Source organism: Malaclemys terrapin, chromosome 6 (assembly GCF_027887155.1).
Source record: "Malaclemys terrapin pileata isolate rMalTer1 chromosome 6, rMalTer1.hap1, whole genome shotgun sequence".
NCBI classification, from domain to species: Eukaryota; Metazoa; Chordata; order Testudines; family Emydidae; genus Malaclemys; species Malaclemys terrapin.
In genome coordinates this window covers 37,898,382-37,919,545 of record NC_071510.1, presented here as the reverse complement: position 1 = coordinate 37,919,545, position 21,164 = coordinate 37,898,382, and the positions used below count along the sequence as shown (strand labels likewise).

General features: G+C 42.0%; 1 protein-coding gene across 1 annotated transcript; it reads right to left on the bottom strand.

The window, feature by feature from the left end:
- Positions 1 to 4,958: 4,958 nt before the first annotated feature.
- Positions 4,959 to 17,432, bottom strand: ZFAND5 (zinc finger AN1-type containing 5). Its single transcript, XM_054031822.1, has 6 exons — positions 16,985 to 17,432; positions 12,819 to 12,976; positions 12,306 to 12,414; positions 11,571 to 11,671; positions 6,930 to 7,055; positions 4,959 to 6,619 (listed from the first exon to the last, which is right to left on the bottom strand). The coding sequence occupies exons 2-6, from the start codon at positions 12,967 to 12,969 to the stop codon at positions 6,471 to 6,473; spliced, it is 636 nt and encodes a 211-aa protein (XP_053887797.1). The 5' UTR covers positions 12,970 to 12,976; positions 16,985 to 17,432; the 3' UTR covers positions 4,959 to 6,470.
- Between the last annotated feature and the right edge of the window lie 3,732 nt (positions 17,433 to 21,164).

The window sequence follows — 21,164 nt, the reverse complement described above, 5'->3', positions numbered from 1 at the left end:
TTAAATGTAAGCACATGGTTATGCATCGAAATTCTCTAAAATGGGAGGGAGGGAAAGACCCAATACAACACTATTGTAAAAAGCTCTCTCAGTAGGAAATGAAAAGTACAGGATGGGATGAATTTGTAGATTATTTCCCTGCCCAGAATGAAAATTTCCAGGTAAGTGAGAGAAATTTTCTTATTCTCACCTCCCCTGGATGGGTCCATAAATCCATTAGTGATGGGAGTTTTTTCGTCTCAGTACCCTCCCCCCATCGCTATCAATTGTTGGGTGGACTAAGGAAGAGCTATGGCTCGCAGCCCTCTCCTGACATGGTCTAATTTCCCTGATTGAAGTCTATCAACATTATAGAATTTTGTGAAGATATGTAGTGATGCCCAAGATTGCTATTCTGCAAAACTGTTCACATGGTGATTCATGTTATCCCCCTGCCTCCAGCAAGAGGGAGACACTTGTGGTAAGTTGTGGGGGAAGGGATAGCTCAGTGGTTTGAGCATTGGCCTGCTAAACCCAGGTTTGTCAGCTCAGTCCTTGAGGGCGCCATTTAGGGAATCTGGGGCAAAAATCTGTCTGGGGATTGGTCTTGCTTTGAGCAGGGAGTTGGACTAGATGACCTCCTGAGGTCCCTTCCAACCCTGACATTCTATGAAATAAACCTTCCTGTGGTAAGTTGGTGTCATCTCCCTACCATCACTAGCCTTTCAGCCACTCACGTAGTGTCTCCAGGGGTATGCCAGTCCTAACTTCATCTTGAAAGCAGGGCTGGCTCTGGCTTTTTTGCCACCCCAAGCAAAACAAAAAAACCCCAAACAAACTGCAGGGCGGCCAAGCACGCACACACACAAAAAACACTTGCAGGGCAGCCGGAGCAGCAAAGAAGAAAAAAAAAAAGAAAAAGCCTGCAGGGCAGCTGGAGCCAAGGTGCAGGGGGACTCCCTGTGCTGCAGACCTGCAGCAGAGTGCATGCCCGGTCTAGTGGGGGTGAGAGAGAAGGGGTGCGGCCAGGGCTTCAGCAGGGCGTTCGCCACACAGCCCCTCCCACTGTGCCACCTGCCGGGAAGGCTCTGCACCGCTCCAGTTGGCTGGGAGGGAAGGACGCGGGCTGCCCTGCCAAGTTTGCTGCAGGGCGCTCCCCTCCTTTGCGCCGCCACCCCCTACTGGGCAACCGGATCAGCAAACCAAAAAGAAAGGAAAAAAAAAGGGTGGGCAGAATGCTGCCCCTTGGAATCTGCCGCTCCAAGCACGAGCTTGCTCAGCTGGTGCCTGGAGCCAGCCCTGATTGAAAGTTAACGGGTCCACCCAAGCTTGAGTCCCTTAGAATAGTCTCGCTCCGATATCCAACCTGAGGCTACAAATAGTAATTCCAGATCCTCTACAGCCAAAGGAGCAGTGTACGTTCCAGTTTATCAGTTTTCCCTTAAATTACACAGCACTTGTGAGCATTTATAGTAAAACAAAAGTTGGTTTATTAAAGAAGGATTTAACTAGAAATGAGAGAGTGGTGGAAGCAAAGTTATAAATACAACACAAAATCATAAAACTTGAACCTAGGTCAATGCTTATCAACAGTTATCTTTCCCCTCTCATAAAGCAGATTCTCTCCCCCCGCAAAGTTCATTCTGTTGCAGAGATGGCTGGTTTCTCAGGATCCAAACGTTCATAAAAGGAGACCATGCTCCATCAGGGGATGTGTCAGTGCATGGACACAGTACTTCTCTCTCCTCTGTGTTATATTGAAACAACCTTTTGTTTCCATTCACAGATTGGGCAAACCGCTGTCCTGTAAAGTCTTTTTTTTTTTTTTTTTTTTTTTTTTAACACCTTTAAGTGGCTTTGATTGTCTGTCATAGCCTCTGATGGTTTCTCATTCAAAGTCTTAGTACTGGGCAAGGCTAAACCATTGAACCTTGCATTACATCCCCCCCCCCCCCACTCCCCAGCCAAACAGGGTGGGGTGACAACTCCTCCTTGCCCAAATGGGCCATCACATTATTGCCTAGTGACTAATTTCTACTTAAAGTACATAAAGCATATTTTCAATACATTATTCCTTAAATGTTACCTATACATACATCTCACAATGATTACGAATCTTGACAAGTTTTCTGTAGATACCCTGGAAGACCTTTGGTGTAGTGAATCTCTCACGGCTGAGGTGAGAGTTGTTCACATAGAACAGGGGACCCTTTCCAAGGGGTTTTTGTGTCACAGACCCTTACTCCACTTAAAGTGAGTACTAGCAGGAGAGAGGGCCAAGGATTCAAAGTCATAAGAGTTCAGAAAGGAAGTCCTATATGCTAAGATGACCACTAAGAAGGCAGGCTAAGAACCAATTCTAAAATGGCTACTTGGGGTGCACAAGATTTTGACTCCAAAATAACCACTATGCTCCCACTATAAAGGGAAGAAGGGGCAATAGCAGGAAATTGATTTCTCTGTGCCACTCCTGGTTGTTAGCACCCCTAAGAAATGGAGGCAATGTCCTGACCACAACATGCACAGTAGTGTGGGAGAGGGAGTCGTCCTTGGCAACATATGTAGCCCTATCACGATTCTTTGGCTGGTGGAGCGGAGGGAAGATGACTGTGTCAGATCAGTAGGCTGGAGCTCCTGAGACCTTCATAGTTCACCTGGTGATGGGGCACTGTCCATGCCAGTGGCCACAGATTAAACACCTGATATCAATACCTGCCCTCTCCGAGCCTCTTGTTAGTCTGCAGTTACTGCTGGCCTGTCCTATGGGGCATGCTGGCAGCCTGCTTTCTAACTGCAGTAGTATCAAAACTAGTGGAATAAAATGAACACTTTCCCCCTTCAATGCACTCAGCCAAGGATGCTGAGCACAGACCCTACCCTTTCCCTATTTTGCTTTTTTGCCATTACCAAGGGTAATCTGGGGGATATCTTGCTAAGAGTCCCCATGGCACTCCAGGGGATTGTGAAGTGAATTTTAATGGCCCTTCCCAAGGCAATATCTCTGCATTACGAAGTGGAGAGTGGAGAAAAAAGACCCTAGAAAAAAAAGGGAAAAGAAAACAAGTTAATCATGGTATGGTCATTCTATAGAGCACCTGAGTACACTGCTACAACATTGGAGGCAGGGGAAATTCTGGCAGGGCTCTGTAGTGGGAGGAGTTATCTGGAGTGAGTCAGCCAATCAAAAATATCAGACTCTGCTTCCAGCAGTGTGGAGGACTGACAAACCCATCACTACTGAATTTATGGACCCATTCCCCAAAGCAAAATTAACTGCTGAATTAGTTTGCATCAGGCTTACACTTGACAGATTTTTTTTTTTAAAAAGCATTGTTTTGCATTTTCAATTTAAGACAATAGCTGCTGTTTGTTGCCAATAAAATCTTTACAGGTTTGCTTTGACAAGTAGGCTCTTAATAGAGAACACATAGGAATACTATGCACATTGGGGTGACACAAAGCACTTGCAAAGACATCTGTCAAGATATTAAAGACAACCACTGTAGTCAAGGAATCGACCAGTGGGTTTGAGGTGCCAAGTTTATTATAAATATTACACCTAGCTCCTGGGTTCCTATGAAAGGGCTAATTAGTTAGAAGACATGGGTCTTGAGCAGCATACAGTTGCCCTCATATCATGTGGTCAAAGGCAGATAGCTCCCACAGCTCTCAAGACATCTGCAGAAGGTTGAAGCATTGATACAAGACCCAGTGCCTCCACCTAGTCCCTAAGGGCTTGTCTATATTGAAAAGCTATACAGTTTTAACTATACTGCTATAGTTTAAGTGGTATGAATCCCTTAGTGTGGACACAGTTATACCAATATACAGATACCGTACAGGAAGGGGAATACCACTCCTTTCCCACACACTATACTCTTATCTTACAAGTCAAAGGGATGGGCATTTGTCTGAGAAAGGGATGGACGTGATCTAAACTATAACTGTCAGGGATTTTGAGAAACACCACGTGAATTTAAACTCATGTGAAATATTTAATTCATGTGTCCCATACTTCCTCAGATAATCCCTAAATCATACTAACCCATGACATCACTGACATGTTTTCACAAACTGTTCTTGATGGCATATAGTTAGGGTTCTCTAGCCACAAACTCCCAACCTGAATTCTCTTCAAATATCCATGCGCAATTCTCTACTTCTCAGGATCAGAAGGTAACAGATCTCATCATGCTTTCTATTTTAAATTCCAGGGCTGGAGAAATGGTACTTTTCATTGCTTTAGTGTGGCTCCTTTTGGCTTATACCGATATGGATTATCCTCATCTTGGCATGTGAAGCTCCAGAGCAAGCCCTTTCCCCATGTCATAAGAACAAGCAGTGACAATAAGCAAGCACATGCAGAGTCAGTAGGCTGGATGGACGACAACTTTTATCTGTTTCCATTACAAGTAGTTCCCATGTATTATCCATTGGTGAAGGCTGCCTCTTTCCAACAAGTTACCATGTGTCATGCACACCAACCTGTGGCTTCTTTGCATAGCTGGGAAGGGCAACTCTCACAGCCCCATATTTGAAATCCACATTTAGGTATAGATCCCAGGGAGGGGCCCAGTGGAAATGCTCCTGCTTTCAGAGGTTTGGATAAAATGGTGCTGTACAGTATACTAGTTATGTGGTCCCAGAGATCCATTGGAAATAGATTCATAGGCAAAGCAGGAAGAAAAAAAAAACTTGTTCACAGCTAATGCTCTCCTTCTTCCCTGTAGACATGATGTTACTGTTATTTGCTGAAATTATCTGGTCATCAAGAAAATTAGTTTGTATTCCATCTGCTATGCTTTTCTCACCCAAAGAAGCCATCTTAAATTGGTAAATGAAAGCCAAACAGGTTAGAAATATGCAGGCTTAAGGCACAGAAAAAAAAATCCCACATAGCAGAATCTAGAATCAAGTTGCAGCCCTTCCCCCATCCACAAGACAGCCTCATATTACCCAATGAACTATAACAAAAGGAATTATTTCCCTCTGTACATGATTTTATTATTTACATAATACAACATAGCATAGATGCTGGGTAGCATGATTATGTGCAATACATAAATATGAACTATCTGTACACATTTGCATATCTAATAACTCAGAACTGAAGGACAAAGTTAAAGCAAAAAACCTGATGCTTTTAATAGTGAAGTAAAAACTAAGACTGAACACTGCAATAAAAATCAGAAGTAGCGCCTTGTGTACGTAGTTAACTATTTACAGATGATAACAGGCATTACCACAACACTAGTCTAAACTGTACTGATTTATATAAAAAACAAGTTTCATACATCACAAAAAAACTTCCATTATAACACAGAAGTGATATTACCAGACAAGCATCAGTGAAGTATACTGCCTTTTCTAGAGTTATTGTACAATGCTGTAGATAATGCAGCCCATGCAATACACCCAAGAACACTACAGTCCTACACCCAAATACAATTAAAAATGATAAAGCAGCCCTCAGAGTGGTGCCAGGTACCACTTAAGTCTACAGCAGCTATGTTGGGTATGGTTTTCCATGCAGAATGGTGCCATCTTATATTTAAAAAACTATTAAATAAAAAAAGCTCTTATTCTCTTGAACCCAACATGAAGATACACGAAAAATTAAACTGCTCAAATATCTTTGCAACTTAGATGCCAACATATTGTTGTTACTTGATAGAGCTGCTGTGGTAAATCTAAAATCAAATAGCTTTTTTTCTTTTGTAAATAAAAATCTTACAGCATTGTGCTACACAACATTTTTAGCTATGCAAGAGTAAAGCAGACAAACCTTCTGTTGCAGGCCAGTTCATCAAGTTTCTAAGAGGGCATTTCCTTTGGGAACCTGCTCTGATTGTTCTGAACTATATAATGTAGTCATTTCCAGTATCATTCACACCCTTTAAGTCTCAGAATTTCTCACTTTTCCTGCTGCATTAAACAACTTTAACTATATCTTAAATATGGCACCAACACTCCTCTATGTAAGGTGGATCCTCTATGTAAGCTCACATTCTGCTTCAAAACAATGAATTGTGGAAATTAAAGATAGGAGAAGATTTAACTATGATAGAAGTAGACTGCCAACTTTTTTCTGGTGTATCTTTTCCGCCCAAACAGGCATGTAACACTAGCCAAAGATGGTATACCTCAATTACATTCCTACAAGGCAGATCTGCTGCAGACATGCAGATTTTACACATTTGTTTGGCACATGTGAACTAGACAATTTGTCCTCTGTGCATTTCTAGCTTCCTGTGCAGGTCTTAATTAATCCAATTTTATTCTGGGGAGGGCATATACATTTTAGAAGGGCTGTATCTATCCAATTCTGCCTGTAACAAACACCCAAACATCCTGAAATATCAATAAGACAGACAAGACTAAAGTAAAACTCTGGAGAACATCAAAAGAAAATGCCATGCATCTGCTCTTTAATGTTTTCCTAGGATATATTAAAATAAAAACAAAGTCAGTCTTTTCACAAGTAGGTTAGTTTATATTCTCTGGATTTTTTCAGCCACAACAACTGGATTTTCTTTCCTGATTTTAGCTGCAGCTTCTGCTTTGTAGTCATATGGGCAGTTGTGCTTGTCAGAGTAACGGTGAAGTCCACAAAACAAGTTTCCACATCGGCAGTCAAATCCTGTACAAACAAAAGGGAGCAGTGTCACTTTCAGCTCTACCTAAATTATGATTTTAAGGCTTAGTCACTACAGACAAAACCAAATATTTACAACTGTTCTGTTAAGAGCAATATAGGAAGAACAAAGATTCCATGCATTTCAAAAAAACACAGCTGTTTCACAGGGTCTCATCCCAATGATTTTTGGAATGCTTCCTACCTAAAATGAGTTCTACAAAATACCAAATACAAAAGTTCAATCCAGAGAACTAGTAAATGCAAATGCTAGTCAACAAAAGCTGTTAAGTATCGACAAAGCCTTTTCATATACCTGTAAGGCCAACCTTCTTTCTGCACATGAAGCATCTGTTCTTCTTTGGTTTGGGCAATTCAGGAGCACTCTCTTCATTCTGAGAAGTACTGGGTTGAGATACTGATGGACTTGGTTGAGTAACAACTATGGGAAAAGCAGCAAAAAATAAAAATAAAGCAAACTGAAATGAGCTCCAGATTAATTTTGAATAATTCAACAAGCATTTGTTCAAGAATGTAGGTACAGCCAAAGACACTGCACTCCTTTCCCAGAAACTATGCAAAATTCATAATGTATACAATACCACGTGTAAGGTTATTTTATATGAATACTGATGTCTTTAGCTATAAACCTGCAGCTGTGTCTATTACACCAAGTGCTGGTAAGTCAGGAATATGGCCACTTTAACCTTCTCTCCATTTTCGCATGTAAATGGTGAGCTTTATTTAACCTACCTACCTAAAGAACTATGAATGGAAAGTGTCATAAGTGCACGGTGAGTGCTATGTAAGACTTAAGACCTACTTTGAATATCAATGTATACAGGAAAGTTTAAATTTAAGGTCACATGGTAAACCAAGTGTATAGTTGTGTTTTTAGTATTCCTTTGAGAGATTCCCCCCAGTGTTTAATAGGTAAAGCTTTGTGACCACCTACTCTTTAAACAATCTAAATTATACATAAGTTTTTTTGTTTCAGAAATCAAGTAAACTGAAAGACCCTAAAAGCATTAAGCTACACAATACTTATGGCACAATTAACACAATCCAGATTAATGCATAATGTTTGTAACAATTTCCAATCTAACAATAGCCAGGTGAGACAGTAATGCTTCAATGTAGACACTACCTACACCAATGAGAGGGATTTTCCTGTCGTGTAGGTAATCCATCTCCAAGAGGTGGTAGCTAAAATGATGGAAAAATTCTGTCAACCTACACAGGGACTTAGGTTAATTACACTGCACAGGGGTATGGATTTTTCACATCCTTGAGTGACAGTGATGCCAATCCAATTTTCTACTGTAGGTCAGGCCTAAGACTGCAACAGCAACTGAATTTTTGAATCACTACACCATTGGTTCACATAGTTCCCTGCTATGAGCGCTATTCTCAGTCAGAGAAGAGTTACCTTTGCCTATGAGAATGCTCTCCACTTTCTTATACAAGCACTCCTACAGTAATTTAGAAAAGAGCAACAACCCACATTTATGCTGAACCTAGACATTCTTGTATTACAGTAAATTCAGTGCAGCAGTAAAGGTAGCATAGTTAAACTGACTCATTCATTCTAATGCTAGTTTTCAGTTGCTTCGCCCATGAACATTTGGGGTCCTGGTTGAGTCTAGTTTCATTTAAGAAGCTTTTCTTGGACCGTAAGTCCAAAAGTGAAATGTAGTTTTACAAGGGTCAAGACTCTCTGTTACTTTTAATGCAAACCACCCCTTTTAATGATTACACTTCTTTTTTTAAGGTTCCCTTTCACACCCAGTAATTCTGAACAAGGTATGTTTTGACTTTGTTTTAAAAAACACCACTTATAGACATCTGAAAATAACATGCTAAGTATATATAGCATGTTCAGTTCCCACCCTAAACAGTTTACAATCTAGATGAATGACAAAATTAAACAGATGGAAATAACAGATAAAAGTTTCAGTTGCTTGAAAGATTGGGACATGTAAACTCAGGTAAGCCCTATTTGCTTACCCTTTCTTGATAGACTGTTTATGGAGTGTTACATATTCTCTCCCCAACTCTGACATCTACAAGCTTCTGGGAGAGATTGCCAGGTGCCATAATCCGAAGTGCCTACAATACATAGATACTCAAAATATCTTCATCCCAAATGCTAGTAATAGCCACACTACTTGTCACAGTACCTGAGGGTATATTTATTTCTGGAGGAGCAGCTAGCTGAAGTTCAATCTTGGGAAAATTGAAGTGATGGTGGATAGAGGGAAATAATGAGAAGATCAAGTTTTTTTCCAAACAGAGGCCATCTTTCCTACGGTCACAAAATGGTATGTGGTTTTGGATCCAATAATAGATCTCCAAATAGCAACAGGAGCAAGTAAAGCACCCTTCTTTCTACAGCTTGCCAGAAGATCGCATCCTGTCAGGTATAAGTCTGACCCAAGCCATAGTATTCCATGCATGTGTGACCACCAGACTGTTGTATTTGGGCACACCCACCAATCCACATGCAATAAAAGTTGAAGAAGGACACAACACTAGTGCTCAGATCTCTAATGACTACCCATTAAGTGAATGGATCAAGTCCTAGTATTTATCCTCAAAATGCTAAATGGGCTTTGAACAAGTCTGTTCAGAGGACATCTTTCTTTGTGATCATGATCCCTCCAAACATCTGTGATACTTGTAGACTACCAAACTGAAACAGGACAAGATTAGTGAGAGGAGCAGCCAAAGCCTTTTCAGCAAGCCTGCCCAACGATGTTCTCTTAAAGAGTGGCAGATGACAATGAACCTAAATCTTGTCATGACTTAAGATGAGCAAGCCCTTCCTCTTTGATACAATTTTCCCATGACAGACTTTCCCCCATGACTTTTTTCCCTCCTGTTCTGAAAGAATGAATTAAAGAAATCCTAGGTGCTGCCGGATGGAGGAAGAAAAGAAAGATGTGAACAGTCTACAAATAAGTTACTTAATTTTGAAAAGTGCTCAGATATTACAGTAGGCACAATACAAGGACTTGATAAAAACAAAATTAGAGGCTAGATTCTATGGTCTGGCAAAACTGGCTTTAAGATACCCGTTGAGTGGCCATATGTAGAGTTTAAGGAATATGGACTGCAGAAAACACACTGGAGCAGATAGCAGTTTTCCTAAAGATCTAAAGCTGGAAGAATGCCAGTGTAACGATTTCAAAGCCCGGGGGGGGAAGGGGGAGAGGGGAAGGAAAAAAAGATCAACTTAAGGTTTCCCAGGTATTTACATGGACTTCCAGTATGCAATTTCTGTTCCTTTCCATCTAAATTGCAATAAAACCCGGCGTTTTGAGTTCCACAGAGGCATTTACTATTAGCCTGGTAATTAAATTAAGAATTGTTATAAGCAACTTTCTCCAAGCAGCTTCTGTTAGCATAGAAAGACTTAAGTACTGTTTTGCATAGCATAGTTTTTGGTGTCAATTAGTCATCTGTTCATCCCCAAGGAGATCAGAAGCTTACAAGCTATCAGTTTCAAAGATGACTTCTGCAATTTGGTAACCAATTTTAACTGTTAACAAGAATTTTCAATTTGACTCACTTGCTACACGGTCATTACTACCTTATTTTACATGTACTGTTTCCTTCCTCATTGGCGCTCTCAGGTATGACCTCAAGATGCATTGTTAAAAGACACACAACTGAGTTACAGGAGAATTTGAAACTTGCATAGCTTATAAAAGTCTCCTTAAACTCTGTACACACCCCAAAAAGCATCAGAGCAATAAATACACTTGTATTTATCAATCCATGTCACAGAATCATTACTGATGCACGTCTTTTACATCCCAAATAGCCGGAGCCTAAGTCTGAATACAAAACAGTTTAATGCAAGACATTAAAGCAGCTCAAATCCTACACAGAAATAAAGGGCTAGTAACTGAAATCTTCCTGTGACTCTTAACCTTCAGATTTTTTCCAGTTTTGAAAAACGATAATTTTGTTTAAGAATCACAGAAAAAAATCTCTTGTAAAACCAAGGCAGCATTTACAAAACAAACACCAATTTTATAAAGCTATTTAAATGAAGTGTTTTGAAGGAGACACATCAAATGGGAAAAAGGAAAAGAGACAATATTGGTGTTAGTAGCTGTAGAAAAATTACACATTATTCAACTTTATGTCACAGTTTAACAAAAATACTGGTTCAAGGACTTGGTAGCTTTTGGTGTAGACTTGCTTTTCACAAAAAAGATTAATGCTTTAACTTTTCTTTTAATTTAAATAATACCATTGTAAGGTATCTGCAACCTTCCCAACGTAAAAGTACAACTTCTAAAGTATCCGCTTGGATTATGAAAATATGGCCCAACTGTTAAATTCACTCCAATTCAAGAACAATGGATCAATTATACCCACAGGTGCTTGATCAGTCTGTCCTTCAACAGACAAGTCTGTTACATGCATTAAACTAAGGACATAGCCCTGGGACAGAGTTATAAAAGAAATATCCTCTTAAAATATGTTTAGCCAGTAAGCTCAAATAATTATTTATCCTCCATAAAAGCTGCATTTCCTTCTCTAATACGACTGAATACACAAGCCAACAGAAATTTGAGAAAGCTACTCCTAGATTTTCAACAGCGGTTTCTACCATTTTAGCCCTCTGTTCTTTTCCCTTACAATTCTAAAACAACAATAGGGTACATTCTAAGTGTTTCAAAATTTAAACTGCAAGTTTAAGAGCCAAACTTGCTCTCTTGTCAAATTCTTCAATGGGAATTGTGTGCATGTCCAACCATCAAATTTAGCCCCAGCTATTTTTCTCTGCACTACAATGTATACTCAAATATTCAGAACCACCACCTTCCGTTTTTAATATTGTTCCCATGACAGTGTTATGATGGTGAGGGAAGAGATGGTAATATAAACTGTCAACTTCTGTTAAAAGCCACTAGTTGTATTCAAAGTTAATTTGATGGCACACCTGGCTCTGTTGTCTCTGTTTTCGGTGTTACTTTTTCCTCTCTTGAAATGCTCATTTCTGTCATTTGCTGTGTTACGGGCAAGGCAGCAACAGGCACATTTCTGTTACATTCAATGAGAAAAGCAATTCATGTTAGTTTTGAGTTTACACTAAATGCATGTGTTGTCCAAACTCTACTTAAAAATTCTCAGCAGTTTAAACTATTTGTTTTGCCATTACAGAGGTAGCTTCTACAATATTTGAAGAAAATAATGAAAGGCTTCTTTTAATAATTACTTCACTCACTCTACAACAGTGTTTCTCAACAGCTGGTCTGTGCACCAGCACCAGTCCCTGAGATCTCCCTGATACAGTTTAGGAAGGCAGCAAGCCAGTCCCTGGTATCAAAAACGTTGAGAAATACTGCTCTAGAAGACCGAAGGAGCTATGCAGCAAACTGCTGTTCAGCTAAGAGTCAAGCAAGTGTTCTTGTAATATCCAACAGTCCAATGTCAATCATCATATACCAATTACATCAGAATTCTCAAATGCTACATCTTCAATCAAGTTCACAAAGCATTGGTCAATTGTAGTTCTCCACCAAGCACAGTTTGTCAGCTATTTATTCCTCCAAAAACTAAACTACAATAAGGTGATATCAGTATGCCTAGGCCATGATTGTTTTAAGTATAAACCCTCTATTTGTTTTATAGATTTACCTTAGTTTAGCCTCAAAACAGTCATCCTACAACTTACCTTAATTTGTCAGATGTGCTGCCAGCAGCACCTTCACAGTTTAAGCTAGCATCTACTCTCTGAACTGATGCAGAGTCTGAGGTAGGACTGCTTGAACCACTGGCTGTTCCTATGCAACAGAAATTTGAAAGTTAAGTAAATGCATAGAATATAAATTAATATCAACTACTCAAGCACACTTAAGTATAATATTAGTTCAGCTATTCTCACCCATTTACTTGATATTTTATTAGATTGCTTTGTGTCTTTAAAACTGCATGCCAATGAAATACAACTAAAGTGATCATCTAAATATATGGATCAAGTGCTCAGCAGAGACTTAGGGTGGGGCAGCAAGCATAGTGCGTTGTCCAGAATGTAAAAATGAACATAATAGTTTTATTCGTTGCTAACCCCCACTCCAAATCATTGCTTGTTTTCAGCATAGCCATTGCAGATGTTCTTGCCTCTAACACTTGTCCTACAATCCCTGCCATCTTCTCAGACAGGATTTCTCCTAATAAAAAAGTTTACCCATTGGACTGATTCTGCCACTATTCTGCTGTCGCTGAAGATGTTCTTTGTAGCAGACGGAACACATTCCATTTGTCCTAGGATTCCCATAAAATCCACATCCGGTACTACACAGCATGGGCCCTGGGGTCTGGTTTGTCTCCTGAGCCATCTCTGTGCTGTAAATAAAACCAGAAAACTGCATTAAAAGTTGGCATGTCACCAAAATCGATCACAGTTTGTACGAGACAGTCATTAGTATCTTTACTTTTTCTAATGATGTCAGCATAAATGAGGTCAGCATTCTTAACAAAGGCTACATTTGTGTTATGTAAAGTTGCAGTAATGGAAAGCATTGATATTTTTATACCTTTATAAAATCCTACAAGAAAAATATTTCAATATTTCCCGTGTGTCACCTGTCACTCACTTTGGCTAATTTCTATTCCTGAAGAAGTCAGATCCACTGAATAAACCACACCAAATCTGTGTACACTAATCAACTCTGGAAATTAATATAATCTATTTATCAATAGACTGAACAGCAAATAAACTGCCTTTACTGCTTATATGACATGTGGGTCAATTTCAATATGCACTTCTAACTATAGAAGTAATTTCCAAAACAGAATAAGTAGTCTTGTTGTGTATGAAAGAGGACACGGCATGTTAACTGGCAGGAACATATGTGCAGAATCTTCCATATTCGGGATCTGTGGGCATTTCTGAAATGCCATGAATTTATTTTACAGAGCTTTAAACATTGCATTTGCAACGAACTTGAACAGAAATCTTTCAAGAAATGCCTTTGACTGCTAAGACACCCATTTACACAGCCTACTCATTTCCATAAGCTCAGCAAAATACTCTGGCTCAAGAATTTATAGCAAGGTATGGATTTATAGCATGTCTGGCATTGGATAATAAAAGTCCTCACCTCTGCATAACATGAACAGCAAAAATTAACAAAATAAATACCTCACCTTCACTAGTGATTTATCACTGCAATGCGAGTTTAGCAGAAAACTTGATATAGCAATGAATCCTTGGCTCCCAAGAGCACTATTATAACAGGAGCACAGTATAATCAAGTGATCTGCTACAAATCCAGGGAAAATTAAAATCTTCGACTGGGCCATTAGAAAAATTGTGTTTTAAAACAATACACCTTTCGGGGCACATTGAATTTTTTAAAGCTTGAAAAGAGCTAGATATTTTGACAAAAACAGCCTCTCCATATTAGTGTCTCTCTCTGTAGTAACATCCAAAGAGAATTACGGATATTTGAAAAGACAAGTTTAAGATTCACAGCAACCCAATATACAAATGTTGATACATAGGTGCTTGCTATGGACCAAAACATACATTCTGTAAATTAAAGGTCTGCATCTCCTAAGGGTGATAAGCCTTTCTTTAGAGAGACTATAGTAGCTGAAACTATCACTGTGTGGCTCCAAGGGCGATTTAGGGCCCACTATAGCAAGTACTGTAAATACACAGAAACAATTCCTGACCCAGAAAATTTACAAACTAGACAAGGCATACCAAGGGGCAAAAAGGAACAATTACATGTACCTTTTACAGATCTGGAATCGAAGCAAAGAAATTAGGTGACTTGCACAAGGTCACTCAGATAGTTTGTGACATCTCTTGATCTATATCTCTAGTTTAGTACCTTGAGTACAAGACCTTTTTGACACTTGCCATAGGCTTCTCCTACCGAATTGTGGTTTTACAACCACTTCTCTTATTTATTTTAAGGACCCATGCAGATGGAACTGATCAGCTATGCAGCACAGTGGACTATACAAAGTGCTGCCAGATGACCTAAAAATACAGAAAATATTTTCTTCTAATCTATAGTAATTTTAGGCTTTACAATTTAGATAGAGGACAGAAGTGCTAATTTTAAGTGAGTGGTGTCCCTTTCAATAATTCTAAACATGTCAGTATCCATGAATGAGTCTTCATTGCTCCAATTTGCTCCTCTTAAAAATGAGTATGTTGTAAACATGTTTTACCACATGCTATTTAAATCTATTTTTAGGTTTTAATTGTTGTTTTGGATATAATGTAAATACAAGCACTTTCATGGCTCCTGTCAGCACATTCTTTCCCTACGAGAAATATGCCCCTAATTAAAAAAGGACAAGTTGTTATTTTCTAGTGACTGTTAAAGAAATTGTGCCATTTCATTTTTCTTGTACCAGGTCCAAGTATCACCTGACTAACATTTCCTTTAAAAAGCACACACCAGCATGAAGACAAATATACCTTTATCATCCATTAATAAGTATTTATCAACCAGAAACTAAATTATGCTCTTTGTACTTTTGGATTAATGAAAAGGGGAAATTCAAATGACTATTGGTTTCATAAACCTAACTGTTTCAAGCTCTTTATGACAGAAATGTTTTGCTTGTCATAAGAGCAGCTGCCAACTAGGATGGGACTCCATAATTTAGCAGTCATCCACTTAATACATTCAGTTCTGTCTTTCCCTTAGAAAACCAGCTTATAATAGTATCACATGTGTGCCTGCTTTCCTTAGTATTTCTCAGAAGCTTAGGTCACATGGGTGAATGCATTAGCTTCCGCCTGTCACAAGGCTGCAATGTGACAGGCTGAGCAAGAGGCTCAAACACACAACCTCGTCAACAGGGGCCTCTGAAATCAGCTTCTATTTATATCTCAAAAGGTTGCCAACTCCTACACAACCCACAGAACTAAAGCAGCAAAGCATACACCCACTGTAATGGAGAAATATAAAATCCAATTAACAGGATGATTACAGCTTCCTCTGAAGAGAGAGGGAGACATTCTTAAATTCTACTTAGAAAATGCAGCATCATGGGCTAGTCATCTCAAACAGCCATTGCCATTTTTAACATACAGCATAAAGACAAAACAGCTGAGTATGATCTGAGGCCCAAAAGATGACTGCTGTTGCACTGCTTCTGCTCACGCATATACAGTACTCAGCATTTTTGGGTGGGTGGTTTCAACAGAAGCATTTGCCTGCATATCAGTTTATTCCTTTTTAGATGCAAAGAAGAGACTTATTAAAAGGTTAAGGTTCTTGTTCCCTCCTGTTTCCTTTTACAGAAGGAACTAGGTTTTGCAACTTGCATTAGCTCAGCTAGTGATTCTATTACAGTAATCTGGATAGCTGCTAGTTATACAAGTTAAACAAGGGCAGGAAAATACTACAGTATAGTAAGCAGCTAAAGACTATATAGGAGGTATTTCGTTTTGAATTACAGCTAAACTCAAGGGCACTTTAATAATATAATTAACAATGAATTTGGAGTGGGCTTAACAAAATACCATAAAACAGCAGCAATGAACTTTAGTTCTCCATGCAAAAGTGCTTTATTGACCAAGCCACAAGCAAACTGCAATAGCCACACCAGATAAATTCACATTTTAAAACGGACTTCGTGAGGGGAAAAGGAGAACAGAAAAATCAAAGCAATATCTAAATCAATACTAAAAGCCATGGGAGTTGCGTCAATGATGGGGCAGAATGGGCTGGCTGACCTAAATCTTTATTTATCCTGACCTCCTCCTCCAGACCCCAGGCTGCCCCAGGGCATTTTGCGCTTTAGAAAGAGGAGCTGAGGCGCTCCCTAGATACACGGAGAATATAGATCCAAACGGACAAAGGCAAAATTAAGCCAAGCCAATCAAATAAACAAAAAGGAAGGGCGCCGCCAGCCTCCCGCGGCCGAAGACACTCGCCAGGGGCCGGGCACACAGGGGAAGCGCTGTTCGAGCCGGAGCCGCGAGAGCGGCAACGTGCCTTGTTCCTCGCCCGGCCACCGGCAGCCCCAGGCCTGCTGGGCCTCTCTCAAAATCCCTGAGTCACGCCGCCCAGCCGCTCGCTCAGCGCCGCCGGCCTCCCCAGCCCCTTCCGGCTCTTTGTTCTTCCCAGCAGCCGCGGCCCGCGAAGCCCGGGCGGGGACTCCCCCAGGGCCGGCGGCGGGGATCGGGCTGCTAAGGGCCCCATTCGCTGCCCCCCCCGGCCCGGACCTTTGCTCGGGCTCTAAGGAGCCGTGGGCCCTTCTCCCCGGAACAGGCGGGGGTGTCTGGCCCGTATAAGGGCCGGAGCAATTCCCTCGCCCCCCCCGCGCTGCTCGGCCCTCCCCACCCACGAAGGGAGACACAGGCCGCGGGGCGCCACTGACCTGCTCGAAGGGGCTGCTGGCGAGGGCCCCGGGCGAGTGGTCGGTTCTGCTGCGGCCAGACAAAGGCGGCGGGGGGAGGGGTTGGCTGTCCCGGCGCGAGCGGGGCGAGTCCCGGCCCGGTGAGGAGCTCACGCCGCCGCCGCTCCTCTCCTTTGTTTCTGCAGCAACGCGGAGAGAGACGCGCCGCGCCGCGCGGGGGGGAGGGGGAGAAGAGAGGCGGATCCTCCTACTCCACGCGCGCCGGCTCGCGCTGCTACTGCTGCGCCGCGAGGCTCCGGGGCCGGATGGAAGCGCCGCCGCACGCGCAGAAACCGGCGCTGGTGTCGGTCGGTCGATGCCGCCGCCGCCGCGCGCTGTTCCGGGGAGGGAGGAGGCTGAATGCGAAGCGGCCGCTCAGAGCCAGCGACGACGCTGCTGCTGCGGCCGCCGCGCGCGCTCTCTGGAATCACTCTGGCGCGCGGGCGGCGGTGGGCGGGGGGAGGAAGAGAAGGAGAGACCGGAAGGGGCGGGGCTTCTCGTGATGTCACCGAAGCCGTAGGGAGAGGAGGCTGGGGGCTGTGGGCAGTATAGTCACCTCACAGTCATCGTCACGGTCATCTCCCCCATGGGGGAGGGGCGTCCACGGTGCATGGGAAAGCTACGGGGCGGGATTTGTACAGTGCAAAGGGCAGGGCAGCGATGGGTGCGGAGTATGCAAAGTGCATGGGGCAGGGTTTGCACAGTGCATGGGACGGAGGCAACGGGGAGGGGTGTGGGGTGTGCACATTGCATGAGGCAGATGCTGCCATGGGGTGGGGGTGGGGGGGTGGAGTGTGCTCAGTTGCACGGTCTGAGGGGCGGGGATGGGATGACTGGAGGGCGGCAGCTAGAGCTAAACTGGATTTGACCAGGCATGCTTGCATTGTCCAGTCCCCTTCTCTGTGTAGCGGAGGCAGATAGTGTAGTATGGATCCGAGTGCCATGGCAGCGAGATTCCTCAACTTAGATGGCCTCACATTTTCAACTGCAAAGGATTGTTGTGGCCTTCCTTTGAACAGTTCTCACCAGAGTCAGAGCTAGCCCACGGGGGGGGGGGGGGGGGGGAGGGGCGCTGAGCAGGAATATTTTTGGTGGCCAGCCCTTACTCCTCACACCTACCCCCTAAAAATACCTATTGCATTATTTCCACAAACCACAGGAAAAAACCCAGCCCAATGCATCCTGATACACTTGTTAAAAAGTATACCTTAGATTAACAATATTTTGGTGGCAATACTAAATCAGGGTCCCCTTGAGTTGTTTGGGCACTTAAGCAGTTGCTTTGCCTTCTTATGCCTAGTGCTGACTCTCACATCTCTGTTTGCAGCCAACCTTTGCCATAGGTCAGGGTGAGCTCCCTTTATATGTGCCTTTTCTTTGTCCTATGCAATAATTCCATACAGATGTGGCTATGATGTATAGTGTGACATTGTTCTTCGACTACGAGAAAGGGACCAAGAGACTTTCTCTGTTGGATCATATGAACTAGAACCATAAACTCCCTGAACATTAAATCTCACCAAATGAGGGTCAATCCATCATCATCATATCCACTCATTATACTCCACACCCGAACATAGCCATTATATGAACATCATACCCTCATATCTCAATGTCTGTACTTTGATCAATCAACCTTTTACCCCCAATCAGGGATACTGCAGATTATGTATTCCTTACAACACCCGATCTTAAACCGAACTTCACACTCCTCGATAATCTGTACGTTATTCCCTGATAACCAGAAATTGATATGTTTAAACTCTGTACTGTTCACTTTTTTTTTTAAACATCATCATAATAAAATTTAGTCACCTTTTCCCTTTCCTCCTGTGTGTTCCTCAGGGCAGTTTTAGCAGCTGATATATAGGTGCTGGAACTAGGGGTGCTGGGGGTGCCGCACCCCCTGTCTTGAAGTGGTTTCAATTAGATACAGGGTTTACAGTTTGGTTCAAAAAAAGAACAGGAGTACTTGTGGCACCTTAGAGACTAACAAGTTTGGTTCAATGACTCTCATCACCCCCACAATAAAAATTGTTCCAGCATCGCTGTGCTGATGAAATCACTGACTGTTTCTAGACTGGGCTGAGGGCAGATGCTGCTGCTTTGGGGTCACAGGTTGCTACCAAAGCAGCTGTAGCACACCTAGCAATAGCATCAGTGGTCCAGTTTCTCTCTTCCTCCAGTCTCCAGGGTGGCAGCTCCCCCAAATTCCCAATGCCCAGGCGGGGTGTATGGGGAAGGGAAGAGGGAGCAAATCACATCAGGGTTAGCTTCTTGCAACCATTTCCCAGACCTAGCTGCATCGCTTTCCACCCCTTCCCCCCAAAACAGCCTTCTCCTGCTGACTACTAATGTTATTAGTCCTGTAGTTTAAGTAGTAACAATCTGTGCTGCAATGCTGAAGGTCCAGGCTTCAAATGTCAATTTTAATAAGAATTCCTAGTTCTATCTTGTAAAAATGAACTTCAATTATACTTTTATTCATTATTATTGAAATGAAATGTGCTTACTACTTCTAATTTTTTTCCTAATAAATATTTAATGTGAAGTAATAAACTGCTAGAAAGGTTGTTAGTCTTTCTTAATAATAAATTGCATTTTTGATGATACAATAATTGATTCTTAAAATACTTTGTCATAAAGGCCTAGTAGAAAAAATTAAAGTAAAATATGTTATGATAAAACGTAATCTTATTCCCATGACATTTATAAACAAACAATATTTTTTGCTGTTTTCTCTAGAATTAGTCTAAGAAATGTTATTATAAAATTAAACATGCACGAGAGCTCAAAGGGAAATTGATATTTTCTGTATTTAGTTTAATGAAAACATTAAAACTTATACTATTCTTTCAAATATTTATGTCAATTTGTAAAGCATGTATAGGTGCTCAACAACAATTAAAAAAATTATGACAGAAATGCACTGCCCAAACAAACAGAAGAATATCACTGTGATGCTTTGGGGGTTCACCCAGACCAGTAAGGGGCTCTATCACTACCTGCCCTGTAGCCCTGAGTGCTTGTATTGTGAAGCTTTGGCTCAGAGTCCTGATACCAGCAGCCTGCTCACAGCACAGTGGCCTCATCCTGGTTTTCACCAGCCTAGTTTCTCCTTGCAGGGTGACACCAACAGCCCTTCCAATCCTGAGTCTCCCCTGCAATGTCCAGTCTCTCTCACTGGATACTCATAGAAGTTATGAAGTCCTCTGCCTGTTAGTTTAACTGAGGATCCATCCTTCAGTTTAATACACAGCACTGAGATGGTTTTGTAATAAAACAAGGTGAGTTTATTAACAGAGAACAGATACTTAAGTGGCAATAAGAATAGAAAACACAGTTATGGTTACAAGTAAAACAAAACAAAATGTGCTATCTGGTGGCTAAAACTTAACTTCAGCAAGTTGCAATCTTTGTCTAAGCAGGTTTCTCACCTATAGTCAGTTCCCAGAGACTTCTACCCCCTTAGCTGAAGGATCCGTCTTTCTCAGATTACAAGAGCTCTGGCCTCTTTTGTCTGTCCAGTGATGGATGCCAAAATGGCTTTCTGCCTTTGCTTGCATTTCCCAAAGTCTATAGTGTCTGCTTCAAGACGCAAGAAGGTTTCCTGAGGGTGCAGGCTCCATCCCCCATCGTGATTGTTAAGCAGCCTTCTCCCCCACTGTGTTAGTTTGATGGTTTTGATTATCTTTTGTATGGATGTACTTCTCGTTGTCCTCTGAGGTGTTACCTGGCTCAATTTATACTGGAGACACAGGAAAACAACATACCTTTGTCTAGAACAGTGGTTTACGACCCAGTACTGGGTTGTGGAATGTAAGGCGGCTTTGGTCAGTACTGCTGACCGGGCCATTAAAAGTCCCATCGGTGGTGCTGCCTGGCTAAGGCAGGCTAGTTCCTACCTGTTCTGACACCGCACTGCGCCCTGGAAGCGGCCAGCAGCAGGTCTGGCTCCCAGGTGGGGTGGGGGGGAGGGGGACACAGGGCTATGTGCACTGCTCCCACCCCGAGCACCGGCTCCACACTCCCATAGGCCAGGAACCATCCAATGGGAGCTGGGGCGGTGGTGCCTGCGGGCGAGAGCCATAAGGAGCCACTTGTGTGCCTCCACCTAGGAGCCAGATCTGCTTCTGGGGTGCAGTGCAGTCCGCAGTGCCAG